The sequence below is a fragment of the Dendropsophus ebraccatus genome, chromosome 8 (genome assembly GCF_027789765.1).
Source record: "Dendropsophus ebraccatus isolate aDenEbr1 chromosome 8, aDenEbr1.pat, whole genome shotgun sequence".
Lineage (NCBI taxonomy): Eukaryota > Metazoa > Chordata > Amphibia > Anura > Hylidae > Dendropsophus > Dendropsophus ebraccatus.
The window spans coordinates 113,151,413-113,174,815 of record NC_091461.1 but is presented as its reverse complement, the minus strand read 5'-3'; the positions used below and the strand labels follow the sequence as shown (position 1 = coordinate 113,174,815).

Here is a 23,403-nt window from a genome sequence, read left to right as displayed (position 1 = left end):
AAATCAAAACTCGCATGTAAAAATCGCACCAAACACGCAGCAAGAATACACATACATTGACTTGATAGCAATTTATGTGCGAGAAACTCACAGCGATAAATACGCAGCGAGTCTGTACGTGTGAACAGACCCTTAAAGGGAATCTGTCACCAAGACAATGCCATCTAATTTATCGCCATCATGTTATAGAGCTGGAGGAGCTGAGCTGATTGATATGTATCTTTGTAAGTAAAAATTCTGTATAACTTGTAACATGTTGGTTGAAATCCCTGATCATTCTGTGTTAAGGAGTCCAGTGGGTGGTGTCACTCAATGGACTGGACTCTTTAGCATGGAAACATCAGAGATTTCAATCAATAAATTACAAGTTATACTGAATATTTCCCCATAAAGATATATATATATCAATTCGCTCAGCTTCTTCTCCTCTATAACATGATTTCGATAGCTTAGGTAGCGATTTCATGGTGACGAGTTCCCTTTAAAGGGGTATCCAGTTTGGACTACCCTCACCATTAATGATATCAATGGACCACCGCAAAATAACCACAGTCTGTCATTCGATTTTTCTAGATTCCTGAATCTTGGTAAGCATGGAAGCAGTAAAAATTGGGATCATGATGCTTCCTGATCCCTTCATTCCATCATCCTCCCATCATGCCGATTCAGCATCTTGCAATAATGTAATTGAGTGGGAGTAAGAAAGTGACAACCTCTCTGGGAAAAGACATTCATTATTTTGGAAGGGCATTTAAAGGGATAGTCTAGTTTCAACATATACAGTATGCAAACACGTGTTCAATGTATTCTGTAAGAAGACAATAATAAGCAGCTGGAGTTAGGTGTCCGGATAGTCTATTATAAGATATGACGGGTACATTGTGATCGGTAGCACTCCAAGCAACAGCCAGAACATAGAACATTTACTTCTTCATTAGTTAAAGGACCAGATCAACCAGGTGAATGTACGACCACGGCCATGACCGCACACAGAAAATCTGCACCACAATCCAGTCAATTCCATTTCTTACCTCATGTGTCTTAATGTTGATATAACCGTCATGATATGTGAGAGGGCGATGCCGCCACGTGACCGGAGCGGGGACACACTGGGCGCTTGTCTGTCCAAAACAGGTAAGGAGCTTGAGGAAATTGACTTCATTGATGAGACGGAGGACGACCAGGAACAGAAACACGGATACGGAGCTGACGGCAAGCATGGGGACCCTCTGAAACAACACGTCAGAGAGAAACACGTCAGGATATAGAACAAATAGGGGGTTGTCCATAAGACAAATCCAATATGCCAAAGTTTCTTATAGGGCCACAGAACTTTGCAACATATAGGAGTGACTGCTTCTCAGAGTATATGGATCATAGAGGTGGCTGGGTGATTTTCTTGGTTTCCTATCTATAAGCACATACGCCTCAGCTAGTCTCTACCAGTCTGAAACGGCTGATGCCACTGAGCAATCACATAGAGAATGGAGACAAGATAGATGGTAAAACATTTTCCATGCAGTGCACAGTATATAAGTGATAGAAGCTTTGTCGGTCTCATACGTAGCTAAAGCTTTTTATAGGATTTGGAAAAAAATGGAAGAATATCCAGTTCCATAATGTCTGCAGAGAAAAGAAACTTCCCAGACCTCTTCAACTACAATTAACAGAATGTATTCTTTCTTCAAAAATTTTCACAGCCCAATCGCAGGTTAAACAGTACAGAAAACTCCAACACGTTGTATTCAGATACCTGTGATCCCCAGAGTAGATGAAGTGGGGTATCTGCATTTTACAATGCCTTTGTGATAGAAGGCCCCACCTCAAAAAAAAAAAAAGAAAAGAAAAGGTGATCGTCTGCTAGATCCACAATAAACTATATGGAACAAGAAAAGTGTTCAGTTCTCTTACAGCACCCCCACAGGAGAAATGTAGTACTGCAAAACAATGAGCTCTCCTTGTAATGCGAAGACATACCAGATCCTCCAGAGAGAGGTGCTCTTTGTCAACACTCTCTTCTCCAGCCGATTGATGGATTTACCTTTTCTAAAGTTAGGGTTTCTGAGAGACTTCAATAAAGAAAGGTTCCCCTTGCGACATATCCACCTTAATACTGATATAGTTGATCAAAATGGGATCTTGTAAAGTCCAGTCGAAAAACTAACTTTATGGAGTTCACTAGAGATGAGCGCAACGCGACCATGCTTGAGTCATTGTTCAGCATTTGATCACCGGAGTATTGTTCAGCATTTTATCACCGGTGGCGGAAGAAGTTGGATGTAGCCCTAGGGGGTCAGGGAAAACATGAATACATGAATGAGTTGCCCTCATCTCTAGAGTTCACCCACTGGAAGAATTGATGGTGTAATGTTTGAACAAGTGGTGACTAGTGATGAGCGAACAGTTCGGAAGATTGGTTTCTGCAATGCTTTTCCAAACCCTAGAACGACATCCAGGCACCGGTAGTCAAAGCCGAGCCTTTAGGTTCGGAGAAACGTTGGCGAAGCCGAACGTTTGAACTGTACGCTCATGACTAGTTGTAATAATAAGAATGTTTAGCGCCTGAAATGAGTCGATGTTCATAGTGTTTCACGATTGTGTTGGTACAAGCATATCTGGATATAGAATAATCTTCTATGGTGATGCTGGATCTTTTGTTGTCTTCTGTAATGTTAGAAGATGCTACCGCTTCCTCATGGGTGGCGGTCCATCTGCAGGCGTCAGTATGAAGTGCTTTTATACTATTTACAGTTTTTTCCACTAAGCTTCACCGACATCGTTCTCTGAATCAACGTGAACCCCGCTGCTCATAATGTTATGGCATATTCCAACATTAAGTAACAGTATAACCTTCATGTCCTCAATAACATAATGTATTTCTGCTTCTAAAACCTCCAGAAAAACCACTTAGTGTCAGTGTAGTGTTATGTAATCTGCCCAGTATGATGCCCATCCACCCCAACACCTACTTCTAACTCATTACCATCAAACAAACCCGTATTTGCAACTCTCTGCTCTCCCACTGGGGCGATCGCCCGAACCCTTTTTCTATTCCTAATAAATATCTGTCAGGAGAAATAAGGGAAGTTCTACACAATTATGTTAAAAGCTTTTTTTGTGTAAGATTGAAGAGAAATTACCTGTAATAGCTTCCCTCTCTCCCCGAACTACCTAGGGTTGACTGCTCCATTTCCCGCTGCCATTGCCCCCTTCCTCTTTGATGTCTGCATTCCTCCCGCTCGGCTCTGATCACTTATGATTACTCTTCCATCACCGCTGATTACTTTGAAGTCGCCGAGAAAACTTTTAAAAGCAAAATGGCCTAAGAAGGAAGATTACCTCCAGGTCGTCCATTAGTACTTTGTTATTACATGGTGGCAAGACTCACGGTCAGGAGACAGGGTCAGGTCACTAAGGACAGTGTAAGTTTAATGTACACATCTGTATTATTGGTACACTTGCTAAAAAAGAATGGTTGACTACACTATTCCAACCATAGCCATCCAGCAAAAAAAACATATGCCTACGTTCTTTTTTTCTGGGCAATGGGTACCACTGTGTGGATGGAGACATCCATTGGGCGGTTGAAAAGCAACATACTCCATCTTTCTTTGCCTCAATATCTGCTGTCAGGTGGAGATCAGAAAGCCACCATACATATTAGATAGTTGACTGGTACTCCAAAAACTGGCGGTTCAGCTGACACATACAGTATCTATTGTTCTCACTGGAGAAGTTGATCTGAAACTGGTTTACGATGACTAATGTGAAGAGTAAAGTCTAAGAAATACTTATGAGTAGACCTGTCAAAGTGTTCAGGTTTTGGCAATGTCCTCTGAAACCCAACACTAGTTGTTTGAATCTTGGATGTCATAGGCTGCAGCCATGTTTTCATGGCAGCCCTAGGGCTGCAACCAACTTCTACAGCCACGGGGAATCAAATGCTGAGTGTTTGGGCTCAGAGAACATTGCCGAACCTGAACACTTCCGCTCAACACTACTAAGGAAACTTTTCATTCTTCCCTATAGAACCCACTCAGTGAAGTTTGGTCTTTCCTGATGAGATTTTCAGATCATAGTTCCCAGGGTTCTCACCAACTGGCCCCCAGTGCACTGTTAGAATGGATTGACGTAAAGCCATATAACCTCTTTATGGGTCGGGGGTTGAACAACAAACTAAAGGGGAAAGGTTTGTTGGATTCTAGGTTCAAACAAAGAAAATGTAGCTAAAAAATATACTATATAGCTTACACATTGTGCAGGGTATCCAGGTGGAACTTCACCTTTACAGCTGCAGCTGTATGAATATGTCCGGACATCCACTCGGACCGCCCATATTATAATCTTTTAGGCCACAGGCAGTTTTTAGCCTGTGGCCTAGGAGTATGTGAGCGGTGTCCCGATGCCTTCAGCGCAGTGCCGTCATCACACGTCCTGCGCTGGTCGGCTCCTACGGCCTCTAGGGCTGCAAAAAAGGATGGAGGTAAGTATGGGGGGCTCTAACCAGAGGTAGGGTGGACTCGGGGGCCCGCCCACGTGTGACAGCTTTCCTTTAAAAACTCGAACTGGAGAGAATGGAACCGCTGCACATCCCATCTATGGCTGATACTAATGCCGCTAGGCCTATATTAAAAATCAACACCAGTTTTCCTTTAAAAACTGTTCTAGGGGCTGGCTACTATATAAGAGTCTATTGAGGAGGGCTGGCTACTATACAAGAGACTATGGGGAGGACTGGCTACTATATAAGAGCCTATGGGGAGGACTGGCTACTATATAAGAGACTATGGGGAGGACTGGCTACTATATAAGAGACTATGGGGAGGACTGGCTACTATATAAGAGGCTATGGGGAGGACTGGCTACTATATAAGAGACTATGGGGAGGACTGGCTACTATATAAGAGGCTATGGGGAGGACTGGCTACTATATAAGAGGCTATGGGGAGGACTGGCTACTATATAAGAGACTATGGGGAGGACTGGCTACTATATAAGAGGCTATGGGGGAGGGCTGGTTCCTGTATAAGAGACTATGGAGGAGGGTTGGCTACTGTATAAGAGACTATGGGGGAGGGATGGCTACTATATAAGAGACTGGGGGAGGGCTGGTTACAATATAAGAGAATATGGGAGAGGGCTGGCTACTATATAAGAGACTACAGGGGAGGGCTGGCTACTATATAAGAGACTATGGCAGAGGGCTGCCTACTATATAAGAGACTACAGGGGACGGCTGGATACTATATAAGAGACTATGGCAGAGGGATGCCTACTATATAAGAGACTATGGGGGAGGGCTGGTTACTATATGAGACTATGGGGGAGGGCTGGTTACTATATGAGACTATTGGGGAGGGCTGGCTACTATATGAGAGACTATGGGGAGGACTGGCTACTATATAAGACACTTGGGAGGGCTGGCTACTATATAAGACTATAGGGAGGGCTGGCTACTATATGAGACTATGGGGGAGGGCTGGCTACTATATAAGAGACTATGGGGGAGGGCTGGCTATTATATGAGAATATGGGGGAGGGCTGGCTACTATATGAGACTATTGGGGAGTGCTGGCTACTATATGAGACTATGGGGGGGGGGCTAGTTACTATATGAGACTATTGGGGAGGGCTAGTTACTATATGAGACTATGGGGAGGGCTAGTTACTATATAAGAGACTATGGGGGAGGGCTGGCTACTATATGAGACTATGGGGGAGGGCTAGTTACTATATGAGACTATTGGGGAGGGCTAGTTACTATATGAGACTATTGGGGAGGGCTAGTTACTATATGAGACTATTGGGGAGGGCTAGTTACTATATGAGACTATGGGGGAGGGCTGGCTACTGTATGGGACTATTGGGGAGGGCTAGTTACTATATGAGACTATGGGGGAGGGCTGGCTACTGTATGGGACTATTGGGGAGGGCTAGTTACTATATGAGACTATGGGGGAGGGCTGGCTTCTGTATGGGACTATTGGGGAGGGCTGGCTACTATATGAGATTATGGGGGAGGGCTGGCTACTATATGAGACTATGGGGGAGGGCTGGCTACTGTATGGGACTATTGGGGAGGGCTGGCTACTATTTGGGCACTATTGGAAGGGCTGGCTAATATGTGGGGCAATTTTGGTTGGGTTGGCTACTACATGGGACATTATTTATCATGTCATTTATCATAGTGCACAGCGCTGGGAGACGCACACCACTGACAGTGCCAGAACTGCCGCATTCACGCTTCAACAATTATTAAGATTGGCCCGCGACTTTGTCCAATGTTTAAATTTCAGCCCATTCTGTATTTAAATTTGACTCCCCTGTCCTGTATGATTAAGCTGCATGGACTGCTGCACATGAGCGCTCCATGAGGGGAGGCAGAAACTCTCCTTGGAGTTACTGATGCTGATTATACGTCTCCTGTCACACACTTTTAATGGTTTTGATGACAGTTCAGCGTTCATGGTTGTATGTGTGTAATCTCTGTTTATACATATATAGAGATAGCTTATAACACAGTCCTCCCAGCAGGCAGAGATGGTACGGCCTTTAGCGGCCCATGTGATTCTGGGCTGATGCATCACAGGATTGATAGCAGATTTCAAAGGCAGAAAATGCAGTTTACAATCTAAAAGTCAAGATGGAGGCTGATCAGTAGTCACATGACCCAGATACAGTAAGAAAATGTATGGACGCAGCAGAGCTGGGAAGAAACAGATGACACCGAAGGAATAGTGGTGGTGAGCATGTGTTATATGAGCAAAAAAATGTAAGTGCTTCTTTAAAGGAGAAGTCCCTCCAAAAACGCAGGCAGGGGGTTGTGGGAAAATAATAAACAACCTAAACTGTCCCATGCCGTCGAGCTGCTCCCGAGTAACGCTGACTGATGGCAGAAGTCATTTTCTGCTGGAAACCAAGTAGATCATGTACCCGGCTGTTCCAGCTTGCCAGACCCAGCCAGTGACTAGGGCGGTGCTCTGCCTCAATCACTGATTGGCTGATCAGGTAATCATGTGATGTTGCAGCTGGAAGCATATGATAAGATGAAAGATGGCACTCTGTATGCCAGGTGGTGTGGTAGGAGTCACCCCAAGGCAGTAGAATAGAATATTCCCGGCACTCACCAAATGAAGAAATGCTTATTTATTGGTGCAAATCAAGCAGGTACATTAGAGGACGCCTTTCATCAGTTTCATCAGCCGAGACGTGTCCTCCAATGTACCTGCTTGATTTGCACCCATAAATAAGCATTACTTCATTTGGTGAGTGCTGGGATCCTTCTATTCTGTTGCAGTTGGAAGAGCTGCACGTCGCCAGCGGCTGTCAACAGAACCCTGGTGCAGCATTACGGGGCATGAGGATATATTTATTTATTATTTTCCCGAACCCCCTGGCTTACTGACTTTTTTTGGGGGGGGGAGGGGGGGGGCGGACTTCTCCTTTAAGCCTATTTCTACACAGGTAAGAATAGTACAAAGGTCAACATTACAAGTGTGAAACACTGAAGTGAATTAATTAAGCTGCAAAACCACAAAGAAGTGTCTGGAAGAGAGAAGCCATGATTTTCTAATCCCGTCACCCTAATAAGAATATTCCTGGTATAGCTCTGTGGAGTAGAGAGATATTAACCAACCAAGTGATTTTCATAAAGAGCAGCATGGCAGCAACATACGAGAGCAGCAGAAGACAGAGGTGTGCAATAAAGCAAAATGCACTAAATCATTGCGTTACACCATCATTTCCAGCCGATGATGAGTTACTGTTTCCTACTGAAAAATTTTCGAGTATAAAGCCAAGAACTCCAGAGACTTCAGTCAATACACTGTGCCGACATGATTGATTCCTGCCTCATGGACATTTATAGCGCTAGTAAATTTTTCTGGACAAGACAGGTTTTTATAGACAGGACCCTGATCATATGGAGAGGAAAAATCTCACTCCTCCAGAGCTTATAATTGTACCAAGGATAGTCATAGTGTCCCCGCAACCATGACGGTCACTGTTCTGCAACATATGGACAGCCACCATATAATAAGGCTATTTGTACCATGTCTACCAGTGTCCAAGTTGGGTGGCATCTGTTATACATACACTCTGTAGGAGTATAATCCTATTTTCTACGCTAAGAGGTATGTGAGCCAAGGAATTTAAGGTTCCTTACATAGATGCCATTAGGTCCCTCATCCTCATAACCTCCTGCTTCCCAATGTTAAAGCCACAAGGCCACCAGATTGGTGAGATGACGTGGATCAGGGAAAGCAAATTACAGGGAACCTGTACCACCATCAGAGAAAACCTCCTGACCTGAGATAGATACATCTGAAAAATACGGCCCTACGTTTACCCAAAGGAACAAATGAAGATCTCCTTCCCATTCAGCTCCGTAGCAAGGCGAATGCAGGTCCGAAGAAGACATTAATACTCTGTAGAGAGGGTAAAGAGGATGGCAGAAAACATGTTCCTAAATGGGGTTATCCAGTGACCAGGTCCTTACATGTAGGTGCTGACAACGGGAAGTGTTGCAACTGATAGGCCATAGGCTGTATCCATGTCTTCCAGGCAGTCCTTGAGCTGCATGCACCTTCACCAGGCAGTGGGATTCAAATGCTGATCATTCAGGTTTATACGAACCCGAATGATCAGCAAGTTTGGTTATCTCTAGAATCAATGCTACAACAAAGGAGATCCAATGGGTACTAGATGGGTGTATTAAATAAAGATAACATTAAATGTATGTAACACAACATATTGCCACTAAATATCCAACTTGTCCCATATCTTATTATTGCACCTTATATTGATGAAGGGACCCCACTTTTATGTTCGTGTTTTTAGGGGTTTTAAAGATTATTTATTAATTTTATATCATTCTTAGGCTATGTTCACACTATATAAGTATCGTAGTGATCACGACTGTGATTACTATGGTACTTACGTAGTGTTGCACATCAGCAGGGCTGTATTAACAGCTGCTGCTGTCCTAGGCACTAAACCTGGAGACGCCCCATCTTCACGCACCTATTGGCGATACCAGACCTGACCAATACCACCATACCCCCCACCCCCCTGGAAAAGACACAAGATTTACTGGCAAGTCGAAACAGAAGGAAAACTAAAAAACTAAAAAATAAAAAAATAGTTTTTTTCTGTCCCCCTGCTCCCTGGTGCTGCCCTAGGCACCGGACCACGGGTGCCTAGTGGTAAATACGGCCCTGCACATGAGGGAATCCCGGCCAGAGTGTATACACATAGTTTACACTCCATCCGGGATCCTTTGCAGCTCCGCAAGAAACTGATTTGTCAGTGGAATTCGGATGTGGGCGCATCTGAATTCAGTGGCAGTAAAGATCATCCAGACGGTACTGCAGTAGGATGATCTTCTCTGACACCGGCCATTCTGTGACCCGGACGGGTACCGTAACCTCGACCACTCCTCCTGGCCTCAGAAATAGCTTTCTAGAATTCTAGTGTTCCAAGTAAAGGTGTTTCTACAAAAGTGTTCCTCTGTCCCTGGCCTCTAATATAGTCCGTCTCTGACTATACCAGTACTGTGCCAGCACAGAAACTGCCTCTGCCTGACCCCACAGTGTTTTGCACTGGTATCTCCTGGCCCACTGGGCCAGCCAACATCCACAGCAGGACCAATCTAGGAGGTAGCAACCAGTAGGCTATCTGCATCATAGGGAGGGAGAAAAAAAGGTCAGAGTGGCCCAAAGCCCAATGGGTAGGATGGCAAAGTGGGTCTACATCCATTGCCTGTTACAGAAAAATTAAAAAGTTACTGCTCCCGAAATGCAAAAATGTGAAAATGAAAAGGGTGCCAAGGGGTTTAGGGGGAACTATGGGCGGAAGGGCTTTTTTCACTATGGCCGGGGAGGAGTTTGATGAAATCAATGACGTCCACTTACCTCCACGATTCCAGCATTGGGTCCCACATGGCGCTCCTCCAGTCTCCGGTCGCTTTCTGGTCTATGATGCGGCTTGAGATGTGACGTTTCAAGTCCTCTCAGCCATATAGCGGCAGAGGCAGGACCGCGCTAGACCAGGAAGCGGCTGGGGACCAAGAACGGGAGCAGCACGATGCGGGACCCAGCGCGCGAACCAGGGAGGTAAGTGACGTTGTTGCTTTCATCCACCCCCGGCCCGGCCATAGTAAAAAAAAAAATCCTCCTGCCTGGATTATCCCTTTAAGTAGCAAGAAAGAGGACAAGAAAATACTATACACTAACAAAAAACTTGCACTTGATATTGGAGAACACGTCGAATAATGTTTAACCCCTAATTAATATCAATGGGGGAGATTTATCAAGCATGGTGTAAAGTGAAACTGGCTCAGTTGCCCCTAGCAACCAATCAGATTCCATCTTTCATTCCTCACAGACTCTTTGAAAAATGAAAGGTGGAATCTGATTGGTTGCTAGGGGCAACTGAGCCCGTGTCACTTTACGCCATGTTTGATAATTCCTCCCTAATATGTATTGATCATTTTTTATCTGTTGAAACCATAAAAGAAATGACTAGCGAACCCTCCGTATCCCATGAATGGTGAATGGGCCGCACTAAATAATTATGCAGCTTTTATGATTATGTACATAAAATTATACGGGGATACAACGATTATTTGTATGCAAATGAGAGAAAGGCGGCTCATTAGCGGCGAGGTCCGGTTGTTTCCCATTGCCGTTCTGCAGGATGATATAGCCCGTGGTTGGAAAGGAGTCCGTTGTTTCATGAATGGTAACTATTGTATGGGGGGAGGGGGGGGGCTCCTTTGTTGAAATACGGCATTGCAAGGGAAGAAGATTGAGCACCGTGCGCAGAACTTGCTGGGTTGGTCTGTTTGGCTGGAGATAAGGAGAGAAAGTTATAGCGAATAGAATGCGAGCAGAATGATTTTCTTGTTCGACAAATTCTGGAGGGCATCACAGGAACAGATGGCGAGAGAAACGAGTCCCAGTTGTTCCCGATGTATGAGTATAATAAAGAACAACAAAAAAAAAATACTCCTTTGTAAAGTACGGTAAATCTAAGAAAATTCCTTCCTTCTAAAACCAATCTGCCACCGATTGCGTACAGGCCTGTGCCTAATGCTCAATGTATAATGTGCATGAATGGGGGGAGATCCTGCACAGGTAGCAGCTGCCGCCGGGCAATACTGTGGGGTGAGACTCTGTGGGGTGAGACTTATCCTTAAAGTGTCACTGTTGTTTACATTTTTTTTGCAGAAATCAATAGCACAGGTGATTGTAAGAAACTTTGTAATTGGGTTTATTAGCCGAAAAATGCATTTTTATCGTGAAAAAGCAGTTTGAAACTCTCCCCCCTGTCTTCATGGTTCTCTTATGGAGAGGGGAAGGGTGGAGGGAGATGAGGCATCAAAACAGGACAACAAAGCGTTAATATACAGCTACATCTCCTCTGAAGTCAGCAGTGACCTCTCTGACCTCTGAATACCGACTTTCACACAGGTCCCGCTGTGTAATGCTCGGTTCTCTGCTCTCTGCTGGCGACTAATCTCACTCCTCCCCCCTCCCCTCTACATAGGTTACACAGGGCTCGACTGATGTAAAAGAGTCGAGATTTCCTGATAATGACCAGTGAATGAGAGAGAGGAGGGAGGGGGGGACCTGGGGAAAGGCTTTTTGAATGCAGATAATGGCAGATTTGCCTAATAAACCCAATTACAGCATTTCTTAAAATCGCCTGGTCTATATGTTTACATTTATGTGATTGTTGAGGAACATAGCACATGAATTTCCACACCGCATTTTAAAGGGTACACTAGTAATTTGTTTTATTTTAAAAAAAATCAATTTATATCAGAACGTTATACAGGTTTGTAATTTACCTCTATTTAAAAATCCCCAGTCTTCCAGAATCAGCTGCTGTATGTCCTGCAGGAAGTGGTGTATTCTCTCTAGTCTGACACAGTGCTCTCTGCTGCCACCTCTGTCCATGTCAGGAACTGTCCAGAGCAGGAGAAGTTTTCTATGGGGATTTGCTGCTGCTCTGGACAGAGGTGGCAGCAAAGAGCACTGTGTCAGACTGGAAAGAATACACCACTTCCTACAGGACAAGCAGCAGCTAATAAGTACTGGAGGACTTGAGATTTTTTAATAGAACTTATATGTAAATCTGTATAACTATATCTGTATAAACCAAAGTACCCCTTTAACATGATCTAAAAATCACTTTGATTTTAATAGAAAATATACAACCTGTACATAGGAAAAAATGGCAGTTCTTTCTTTCCTTTTCCCTGCTGGATGTATTATACTGTATTAGGCTATATTCTTAAAAAAAAACAAAAAAAAAAACAATAAAATGTTTGTCAAATACATACAATATTATACACCTCTTTTAGTTTGGACACATATTCTCGTGTTGGTTTACAGAGAAGTCAGAAATCTCATGTATTTTTCATCTCCCATTTAATGCCATGTGAACAGATCCTAAGGCACTTGGCAGAATATAACACTCCATTATCTATAATGGGAAAAAGCGTCATGTAAACTGTACATGGAGAAAGCTGGCGACGTGTGCCTGATGCTATGCGTGTGTTGGGTTGCTGGTTAGCGGATTAGTCGTCTTATATTGGGCTCATTCGCATCTGGATCCGCAACCAAATCCATAATATAGGAAGTAAGACTCAATTACATCTATCTGCCTTGTATTTCTGCCATGAAAAAAATTGATATATGACCATGCCCTCAGGCATGATGTTTACTATGTGTGTTACACATGTATCCTGTATGCCCAAATGTATGGAATTTGTTGCACATGAATAGAACGGTGCCGGCACTAGGAAGGTGATGCTGCGGTGCTTTGTTTGAACCCCGAACCGGTTCCCATGCTCATCGCCGATCTATTACCTGCGCGGAAGCACTGACCCGCCCCCAGTGGGAGGAAACCCCTTCCCCTCTATGACGCGGCTCCATTAGAATCAATCTATATGGAGCTCCCAATGGAAAATTGATCCTGCACAACCCCTAAGTCTCGTCCCCATATGGGTAGGAACACTCATTTTATTTCAAACTAGTATCTATGTTGTGGAAGCGTTGAGGGATATTCTAAAAATGTTGATTGTTGTGAAGTATGAAAGATTCCCACCTCCTGGACTCCTGTTAGAAGGATCTGAGCTACAGTTGAGCAAGTTTCTAGCACGATTGGGTTTATCCAACTGGAGCGTTCGGCACTTGCAGCAGCGGTGGCTGATGAGGTTGGAGGCAGACCTAGGGAGTCCTAAAAAACATGGATACAGTCTATGGCCTATGGTTGAATCCCAGTTTTCCGGGACTCCCTAGGGCTGCATCCAACATCAGGTAATCAAATTGGGATAGGTCAAAAATTGTTACACTCCAATCAGTGTGGGACTCTTGGGCCCACAGAAATTAGGAGCAAAAGTCGGTTCTCCAGTTGTTCTATCAACTCCATTACAATTGCCACAATAGGAAGCCAATTCTTAGGGCCCTATTACACGCAGCGATAATTGGCCGAATGGGGTTGATTCAGTCGATCATCGCTCTGTGTAATAAAGGCAACGATCAGCCGATGACAACAATCATCGGCTGATCATTGGTTTAGGTTTAGAACACCCAAACACCTGAAACCTTACCTCTCAGCCAATCACAGGAAGGGACTACCGGGCCTGTGATTGGCTGAGCAACTTGTCAGCTGACAGGCCGCTCAGATGCTGCTGCCGCTGGGTCCGGGAAGCTGCGGAGCACAGGAGAGAAGACCGGGAGCGGGGAGAGGTAAGGAGTCAGGTGTTTGGGCAAGGGCTGCATGGACATCACTAATGATCTCCATGCAGCCTTTGTTGCCCAATTATTGGGCTGTGTAATAGGTCAGTAAATGAGCGTCGATCTAGCAGATCAGCGCTCGTTTAGCAAAACGATTGAGCTGTAGTCGCAGCTAGGCCTAACGCCATTTTGGTAACCCGTCTCCTTTAAACAATGAGAAATCCTCTTCGAAAAGAACGGTCTCAGCTATTATATTAAAACCTGTGCCGCCTTCATTCCCACATGGGGTGCAAATTTTCTGTGCAGTTTACATGCTGAGTGCGAGAAATCATTATTTCATAAAAATAAAAAAAAAAGTGCCAAAAGAGTCAATTTAAACAATGTCGCGAGTACATTCTAGCTGGAAGCAAATACGATAATGTGATTTCTGAACAAAAGGCCTGAGCTGCTGAGCCGCGCTGCAGACCGAGTCACTGAACATTTCCAAATTATCCCCAAACCGCACAATGCAAATGCAAATTATTCACCAAAAAAATCGCATGTGTCAGTAAAACCGGGGACTTTGTAGTTTCAGTGCGATCACGTGCCCTATCCTAAGATGAACCCGCGTATTCCAGTAGCGGAGTGGCGTCTCCGCTACATCCCACACCGCGCTGACAGCCGCCTGGCTAATTGTTAATGGGTGTAGCGCAAGACAAGTCAATTAGCGGATTACACACACGTCTGTAAGGAAACAGCATAGGAGGAAAGCGCCTCGTGTTCTCCCCTCTTGGCGACATCTTCTGTGCTGTCACAATTTCACAACAGCTGGAAATGGTTTTAATAAACGTTAGAACTGGCTGCCAAGCAAAGCTGCCGGAAAGTGACGCTGTTAACCCTAAACAGACTATGTGGATGGAGCAAATGCAAAGCTGCAAACTTACAAAGGAAATTGGTCAGCTGCAATTCACGTTCCAACCAGCTGACACTACAAGATAGCCGTTAGGTGAAGAAAGCATGTGGTACCTTTCATATAGCCGACTGTGCTTCCCAGACACAGAAAAAAGCTTTTATTCTCTTCTGCTCAAAGAAGCGTTCACAAGCACCTGAGATACTTAGAGCTGTAACGCCTCCTCACCCCCCTTCACATCCCTATTTCTGCTTGATAGTCATTCAGCTTGAAGCACAATGGGGGGGATTTATGAAGCTTACACCAGAGGCGTACACCAGGGAGAAGGTGCCGATTCGCCCCTTCTCCCTGGAGTACACCTCCCGTACACCCCGCTTGCACGATGGGCGGGCTGGTGGAGCTTGCAGGGGCGTGATAAGTTGGGGAGGAGGCATAAATCATGATCAAAATCTACACCTGCTGGACGCAGGCGCAGATTTTCTCCGTCTCCCCCTCCTCCTCCCTCCCACCCTTCCAAGATGGCTAATGTGTCCAGTTTTCCAGGCTGGCTGTATCTGCACTGTGCAATGTAAGAGTTATGCTACGTTTACACAGGACGATAATTGGCCCGATCGCACGATCAACGCTGTGCATTGATTAGCTGAAGAGGGGAGCCGGGAATTTCAAACAGCTCCTCTTCAGCCAATCAGTGCTGAAGAGGAGCATTGATTGGCTGAAAAGGAGCACTGATTGGCTGAAGAGGAGCACTGATTGGCTGAAGAGGAGCACTGATTGGCTGAAGAGGAGCACTGATTGGGGGGGGGGGGGGGGGATTATCGGAGTGGCGGGGGTGGCGATCGGGGCGGCGATCGGGGTGGTGATCGAGGCGGTGCAGGGGGCTGCGGATGAGCGGTGGGGATTTGCGGGCTGCGGATGAGCGAGGGGCCGGACTGCGGGCGGGGGGCCGGACTGCTGGCGGGGGGGCCGGACTGCAGGCGGCCAGACTTTCGCGACAACTGTTTACACGGAATGATCTGCGAATTTTTTGCGGACGATCAACGACGATTTGAGAACATGTTGAAAGATCAAAATGAACGATTTCTCGTTCGTTGTTTGTTCGCTGCGTTTACACGTACGATTATCGTTTGAATTCGATTGTTATTGAGCAAATTCGCACGATAATCGTTACGTGTAAACGTACCATTAGGGTCCATTTACACAGAAAGATTATTTGACAGATTATCTGTCAAAGATTTGAATCAAAAGCCAGAAATGGATTTGAAAAGAGGAAAAATCTCAGGCTTTCCTTTATGACCTGATCTCTGTTTATAGTCTGTTTCTGGCTTTGGCTTCAAATCTTTGGCAGATAATCTGTCAGATATTCTTTCTGTATAAATGGACCCTTGATTAACCCCTTAGCGACCCATGACGTATCTGATACGTCATGGTGCCGCAGGGGGTGTTCCGCCGGGCAGAGCCTCTATTAGCCGGCGCAGGTCCCGTTGCCGCGCCGGCTAATTAAGCCCTTCAATGCAGCTGTCAAACCTGACAGCTGCATTGAAGTGCTTTATGCACACTATCCCTGGTGTCTAGTGGCACGGATCTCCCCCCCGCGATGCGATCGCGGGGGGGAGATCCGTTCTTCTGCCCGTGCCGGGCCTCAGCGTCGGAATGACGCTGATCCCGGCTCGGCAATAGATTGCTGTGGCCTGCAGCAGGCCATAGTAATCTATGACCGATCTAATGGATCTTTGCTGTGTATATACACAGCATTGATCTCTATGAGAGATCAGTGCTGTCTATATACAAGTCCCCCAGGGGGGCTTCTAGTGTATGTAAAAAAAAAAGTAAAAAAGTGTTTTTATTAATAAAAAATCCCCTCCCCTAATAAAAGTCCAAATCACCCCCCTTTTCCCATTTTATAAATATAAATTAATAAATAAATAAATTAATAAACATATTTAGTATCACCGCACACGTAATCGCCCGAACTATTAATTAATCACATTACTGATCTCGCACGGTAAACGGCGTCAGCGCAAAAAATCCCAAATTGCAAAATTGCGCATTTTTGGTCGCATCAAATCCAGAAAAAATGTAATAAAAAGCGATCAAAAAGTCGTATATGCGCAATCAAGGTACCGGTAGAAAGAACGCATCATGGCGCAAAAACTGACACCTCACACAGCCCCATAGACCAAAGGATAAAAGCGCTATAAGCCTGGGAATGGAGCGATTTTAAGTGACATATATTTGTTAACAATGGTTTGAATTTTTTACAGGTCATCCGATACAATATAAGTTATACATGTTATATATCATAGTAATCGTAACGACTTGAGGAACATGCATAACAAGTCAGTTTTACCATAGGGCGAACGGCGTAAATGCAAAACTCCCCGAAATCAAAACAAATTCGTTTTTTTTTCAATTTGACAGCGCAAATGATTTTTTTTCGGTTTCACAACATATTTTATGGAAAAATTATGCCTGTAATTGCAAAGTACAATTGGTTTCGCAAAAAACAAGCACTCATATACGTCTCTAGGTGAAAAAATGCAAGCGCTATGGACTTTTAAACATAAAATGGAAAAAGCAAAATTGGCTTTGACCTTAAGGGGTTAAAGGTCAAGTTACTTGTGACCCAACTGTGATTAACCCTCCCGGCCTCACAGGATGCAGTCAGCCGGAGTAGCTTACATCAGCCGTTTTGGAAGGGAGAGGGGAGGAGGGGGAGACAGAGTGAACAGCTCCCACACAGTTTTCTGTGTCTTCAGCAAAAAGCAGCAGCTCAGAACTGGGGGAAGGAGACTGAAAAGGTAATGACATCTATGGAATGAATTGTTAGTCTCCAGATGGGGGAATATTATACAAGTATTTTACGTGAGTGGAATACCACTTTAATTCCTTTGGAAGCAGTAAGGCCGTGTTTCCACATATGTTTTTGGAAACCACACCCCATTTCACTCCCAATAGGGATAATCCTGGCAACACTGTAAAGCTATTGGGGGAAAGACAGGGGCGTGGTCTCCACCACATTCGGAACGCATTACGTAGAAACACAGTCTACGGGTACTATTACACAAAGCGATTTTTCAAGGATCTCAAATGACTTCTATGGCGAACGACCTGAAATCGTTCACCCAATTACACGGAACGATGATCGTTACTTATGATCATTCTTGCTGTCGTCTTGTCGTCACTATTGTGTTTGTCGCTACTGCGAACGACGTCTTATTCCACGCTAATGATTTGCAAAGGAAAAAAAGCCTGCAAAGAATAAGCTTGCACATTTAGTTTTTTAGAGCGTATTTTAAGGCATCATATGGCCGTTCTACACCTCAAAATACGCCAATTTTACATGTTTTTACTTACCATTGAATTACATTAGTTTGGTTTTCTTTGCAAGCAAAATTATTATGGCTGTAAAAAAATGACAATATTAATTCTACCCGTAACATGGTCGTTTACGTGCAAAGAAAATTTTTCGCGCATTTTTAATGACACTCTCTCCACTCCTGCAAAAACCGGTCAGATTTAACATTAAGCCTAGGCTACGCTGAACTGTTACCAGAAGCCATGTTGGTTGCCACCCAGCTTTCCTGGAAACAGATGTGTTGAAAGTTAAATTCCAACCGTCTCTCTAGTTAATGGCTATCTGGGGGTGTCTGGTAACGCTTCATATACACAAGTTGCTTTTTCCTTATGTGTCTCTGGAAATGGGTAGCGGCGCTCGAAGCTTTTATCGCCACCTCCCTGTCAGTGGTTAATAATTGCAATCCACAGGTGACCTTTTCAGTAAGTGATGCGAGTAACGCCGCGTGTGCGAGCTCCAATTTGCTGCTAGACATTACTGGATGTTGTGAGTCACACAAATTACCCGGTACACAGGGGAGCCGCTCAGCCGCTCTACATATGCATATCCCCGGCGCTGCGCCGTGACATCACCCACATTTGCATGTACTCAGAGGAAAGTCACAGACTGTAGATCACCGACTGCACAGTCTGAACAGCATTTATTTGACTTCCCCATCTGGAGGTTATTGCCAGAAAACATAAGTGATGCTAACGTGAATACAGATGTAGCAGAGCTGAGGTTTCACACACAACATCATCATATCATAGTGGCTCCACCATGTACGTGTCGCCATATAGTGCACCATATTATTGACTAGACGGCGGAGATTTATAGTAAGATTCCGTTGCCCATAGCAACCAATTACAGCTCAGCTTTCATTTTACTAGAGCAATGCGAGAGGTTGCTATGGGCAACAAGGAGAATCTTGGGCCTACTTCACGCCGCCATAGTGGTAGTGTGGTTCTTCATCGGGGGCTTCAGCGTTTAAGGGAAGTGACGTGTCATTGAAGTCAATAGGAGCGGAATTTTGGGTGGTGTGCTGTTTTCTACATAGAAAATCAGTGCGATTTTTACATTCATCATATCGCCTTTTACCGTGTGAACGTCTCCTTAGGGAACGTTCACACAGTCTTATGATTTCAATGGGGAAACCTAACAACAGCATTTCAGTCCAGTGTAAACATACCCTTAATTTTTTTTTTCTGTATAAAAATTAAAGGGATATGGAAATAGACGCCTATGGTTAAGTGCATAAGGCCTCACACCTCAAGGGGTATTTTCATGTAAATAATTAAAGTGCACCTGTCACAAAGTCTGTTGACCTGATCAGCGTGAAATCCATTTTGTGGCAACGGGTTAGTACTGTGCACAAGCCAAATTGGATCACTATAGGAATTACGCACAGTAACAACCCGGCGTGGTTGTATCCATTGGATACCCGAACTTCCGGCCGCAATATGGATTTCACACTGATCAAGTGAGCATGCTTAACAACAGTGACACTTTAAGGCTATGTTCACACAGTGTATAAACAACGGCCACGGTCTGACATGATCCTGCGGCTGATATTACCATATCAACTGCAGGAACAACATTTGGGTGTGCCTGCAAATCCAATTAAGCATTGAACTCCATGAAATGTACGGCTCCATGAAATGTCGGAAAGGCCATACATTGTGTGGATAGAGCGGCCCGTAGGGGAACAACCGCCGTTGTTCAACACATTCTGTGAACAATGGTCAATAGTGCCCATAGAGTTCAATCAGTGCGTTATTTTAAGGCAAGAACGGCCGCTGTTTTAATCGCCAACAACAGACTTTCTTGTCTTAAAAAAATACTCTGTGTGAACATAGCCTAAAGAAGAAGTCAAGCGAATGTTAAAATTTAAAAAAAATGTTACTTACCTCTTCCCATGCTCCCAAAGTGACACATCACAAGCTCCAGGATCCGTGAGTTCCAATGTCGTCACCACTCGGGGGAAAATGCCCAATCGGGCTAAAGAATTGCCTGCTCAGACAATCAGTTACTGCAGCATTGTCCCGTTCCAGTCACTGATTGGCTAAGCGGGTACTCCATCAGTCGAGTCGTGACGTCGCTGGAGTTGGAGATCCAGGAGTGCCAAGGCAGCGCTTTGGGGGCATGGGAAGAGGTAAATTAAAAGGGTTATCCAGCGCTACAAAAACATGGCCACTTTTCCCCTCTCTTGTCTCCAGATTGGGTGGGGCTTCAAACTCAGTTCTATTGAAGTAAATGGAGCTTAATTGCAAACCGCACCTGAACTGGAGACAAGAGAGGGGGAAAAGTGCCATGTTTTTGTAGTGCTGGATAACCCCTTTAACGACATCGGGCGTAAGTATACGCCCCCGCAGGGTGGGCTTTAACGCAAACGGGCGTATACTTACGCCCGATGTTTCCCTGATCGCTGTGTGTTCACACACAGCGGTCGGGGAAGATGGCCTGCTATATTGTATAGCAGGCCATCTCTGCTCGTCGGCATGGGGGGGTGATTAACCCCCCCCCACCCCCGTGCCGACGATCGCTGCTATATGCTGATCAATACAGATCAGCATATAGCAGCTAAATTCAGCTTTCCGGGTCATCGGTGACCCGGTGACCCGGAAAGCAATGGCGATTGGTGCTGTCCGAGATAGCACCAATCGCCATTGGTGTCCTGGGGAAAGATGGCGCCGATGCCACCCCCACGATCGCCGTGATAGGCCGGCCAGTACCGGCCGGCCCATCATGGCGATCAAACTGTAAAAAAAACAGTTTTGCCAGGTTCTGCACCCCTCAGCTAGGTAGCTGAGGGGTGCAGAACAGGTGTGTGTGGTGCAGGTGTACCATACTCACCTGTTCTGGGCGTCCGGATCGACGATCTGCGGTCCGCGCCGTCCTCGCGTCTTCTTCGGGTCACTTCCGGGTTCAGTCGTCCAGCGTCGGAAATCTTCGGAAACGCTTGGGTCCTCGGGTTCGGCGGGCCTCGGTAATCTCCGGCAGCATCACTCTACCGCCCCCTAGTGGCTTTTTTTTTATTTTTTTGCGCCCTAACGCCGCTGAGTGCTGATCAGCATCGCACGTAAGTGCGCCGCTGATCAGCAACTCCTCCTTTTTGGCGTAGGGGCGTTTTTTCCCCCCTATGTCCTACCGCCACTGTCTGCTGATAAGTGCCACACATAAGTGCGGCATTTATCAGCAGCTCCTTTCTTGGTGTAGGGATATTTTTTCTTACTGTCAAAAAAACAAGTAAAAAACACTACACTACACCACACTACATGGAATAAAGTTTTACACTACACTACATTACACATTCACATACCCCATATACTAGTCCCGGTATAAAGATGGCCCCCAGGGTGTTTTCGGCATCGGACGCATACGTTATTATTGTCTCCGACACCGAAACAACCAGTGAGGATGAATGGGGGGATCCTTCGTTCCTCCATTCATCCTCATCGTCCTCATCAACCAGTGACGTGTCTGGGGGTAGCGTAGCGTACGCTGCCCCCCAGACACGTCTTTTCCGCCAGTACCGTCCCAATAAGAGATCACGGTATGGCGTGAAATTCTACAAACTCTGTGAGAGTACCTCAGGGTACACTTACAGATTTAGGGTACGTGCACACTGCGGAATGGCGAAGGATAACCCTTTGTGCATTCTGCAGCTGGCACCCACTGGCGGACTGATGGAGGCGCACGTCTCCGCCCGTGTCATAGATTCCATTCTATGCACGGGCGGATTCCGTTGTCCGTTCAAAGAATGAACACGTAAATATCAGAAGTAGTAATAGCGCCCTAATATTTAGCAGCCATGGAGCAGACCCAGCGCTTCAGGATATGAAAGACCCCGTATCGCACCAGGAAAACATTTTACAGGTGACGTCCCCCACACTGGAAAACAGGAGACCCTAGAAGAAGTGCAGAGTGTGGCGTAACAGGGGGATCAGGAAGGACGCCATTTTCCAGTGTGACACCTGTCCTGATCACCCCGGCCTCTGCATACTGGATCGCTCCTAGGCGTACCACACGTCACTGGGGTTCTACATTATCTAAATTCTGTCCCTTATTCCTATTTCAGGGGTCACATTGATCCAGGGATTATTCTGATCGCCAATATGAAGTCAGGAAGGAATTTTTTTGCCTTCCTCTGAGTCAACACAGGTGGCATTTGATGGACACCTGTCATTTTCAACCTTATAAACTAATAATTGGCCTAATACCCCCAAATAAATTAGAATTGTCCCTTTTCCCCAGCTAAGTAGGTATGGCCGCCATTCCCATTAGAGGATACCATGATGCAATTACAAAGCCTCTGTGCAGCCAGGACAGTAGAAACCCCCCACAAGTGACCCCATTCTGGAAACTACACCCCTTAAGGAATCTAACGAGGGGGGCAGCGGGGATATGGCCCCCTGGTGACGGGCACATTTGTGGCGTGAAAATGAAAAAATAGTATTTTTTATTTTCACGGCACATGTTCCACATATGTGCCCGTCACCAGTGGGGTCCATATGCTCACTGCACCCCTTGTTAGATTCCTTATGGGGTGTAGTTTCCAGAATGGGTTCACTTGTGGGGGGTTTCTACTCTCCTGGCAGCACAGGAGCTTTTTTTGCGACATGGCCTCCATCCTCCATTCCAGCCTCTAAATGGTGCTCTGTCCCTTTGGTGGCTTGTCCTGTGCCCATATGGCACATTATGTCCACATGTGGGGTATTTTCGTACTCAGGGAAAATTACCCTACACGTTTTGTGTTCACTTTCTTTTTTAAACCCTTGTGGAAAAGGAAAAAATCAAGGCTAGACTAACATAGTGTAAAAAATTTTTAATTTTTAAACTAAATCATTGATCTTGTCTTGATTTTTTCATTTTCACAAGGGGTTAAAAGATTTAAAAAAAACACTAAATGTGTAGAGCAATTTCCCCTGAGTACGGAAATACCCCACATGTGGACATAAAGCGCCATGCGGGTGCAGGGTAAGCCTCCAAAGGGAAGGAGCGCCATTTGGCTTTTGGAGGCTGGATTTGGCTGGAATGGATTTCGAGGGGCCATGTTGCATTTAAAAGGCCCCTGTGTTGCCAAGACAGTTGAACCCCCCCACAAGTGACCCCATTATGGAAACTACACCCCTCAGGGAATGTAATAAGGGGTGTAGTGAGCATATGGACCCCACTGGTGACGGGCACAAATGTGGAACAATGTGGCGTGAAAATGAAATATTACATTTTTTACACTATAATGTTGGTTTAGCCTTAAATTTTTCATTTTCACAAGGGGTTAAAAGAGAAAAAAACACACAAAATGTGTAGAGCAATTTCCCCCGAGTCCGTAAATACCCCACATGTGGACATAAAGTGCCAAGCGGGCGCAGGACGAGCCTCCAAAGGGAAGGAGCGCCAATTGGCACTTTATGTCCACATGTGGGGTATTTCTG

General features: G+C 45.3%; 1 protein-coding gene across 3 annotated transcripts in view; it reads right to left on the bottom strand.

The window, feature by feature from the left end:
- Positions 1-23,403, bottom strand: part of ST6GALNAC3 (ST6 N-acetylgalactosaminide alpha-2,6-sialyltransferase 3) — a 210,845-nt gene that overhangs the window by 139,522 nt on the left and 47,920 nt on the right. For all 3 annotated transcript variants that reach the window (XM_069981471.1, XM_069981472.1, XM_069981473.1), the window contains exon 2: positions 1,032-1,229. In XM_069981471.1, the coding sequence (XP_069837572.1) occupies positions 1,032-1,229 (198 nt within the window). The remainder of the gene's footprint in view (positions 1-1,031; positions 1,230-23,403) is intronic.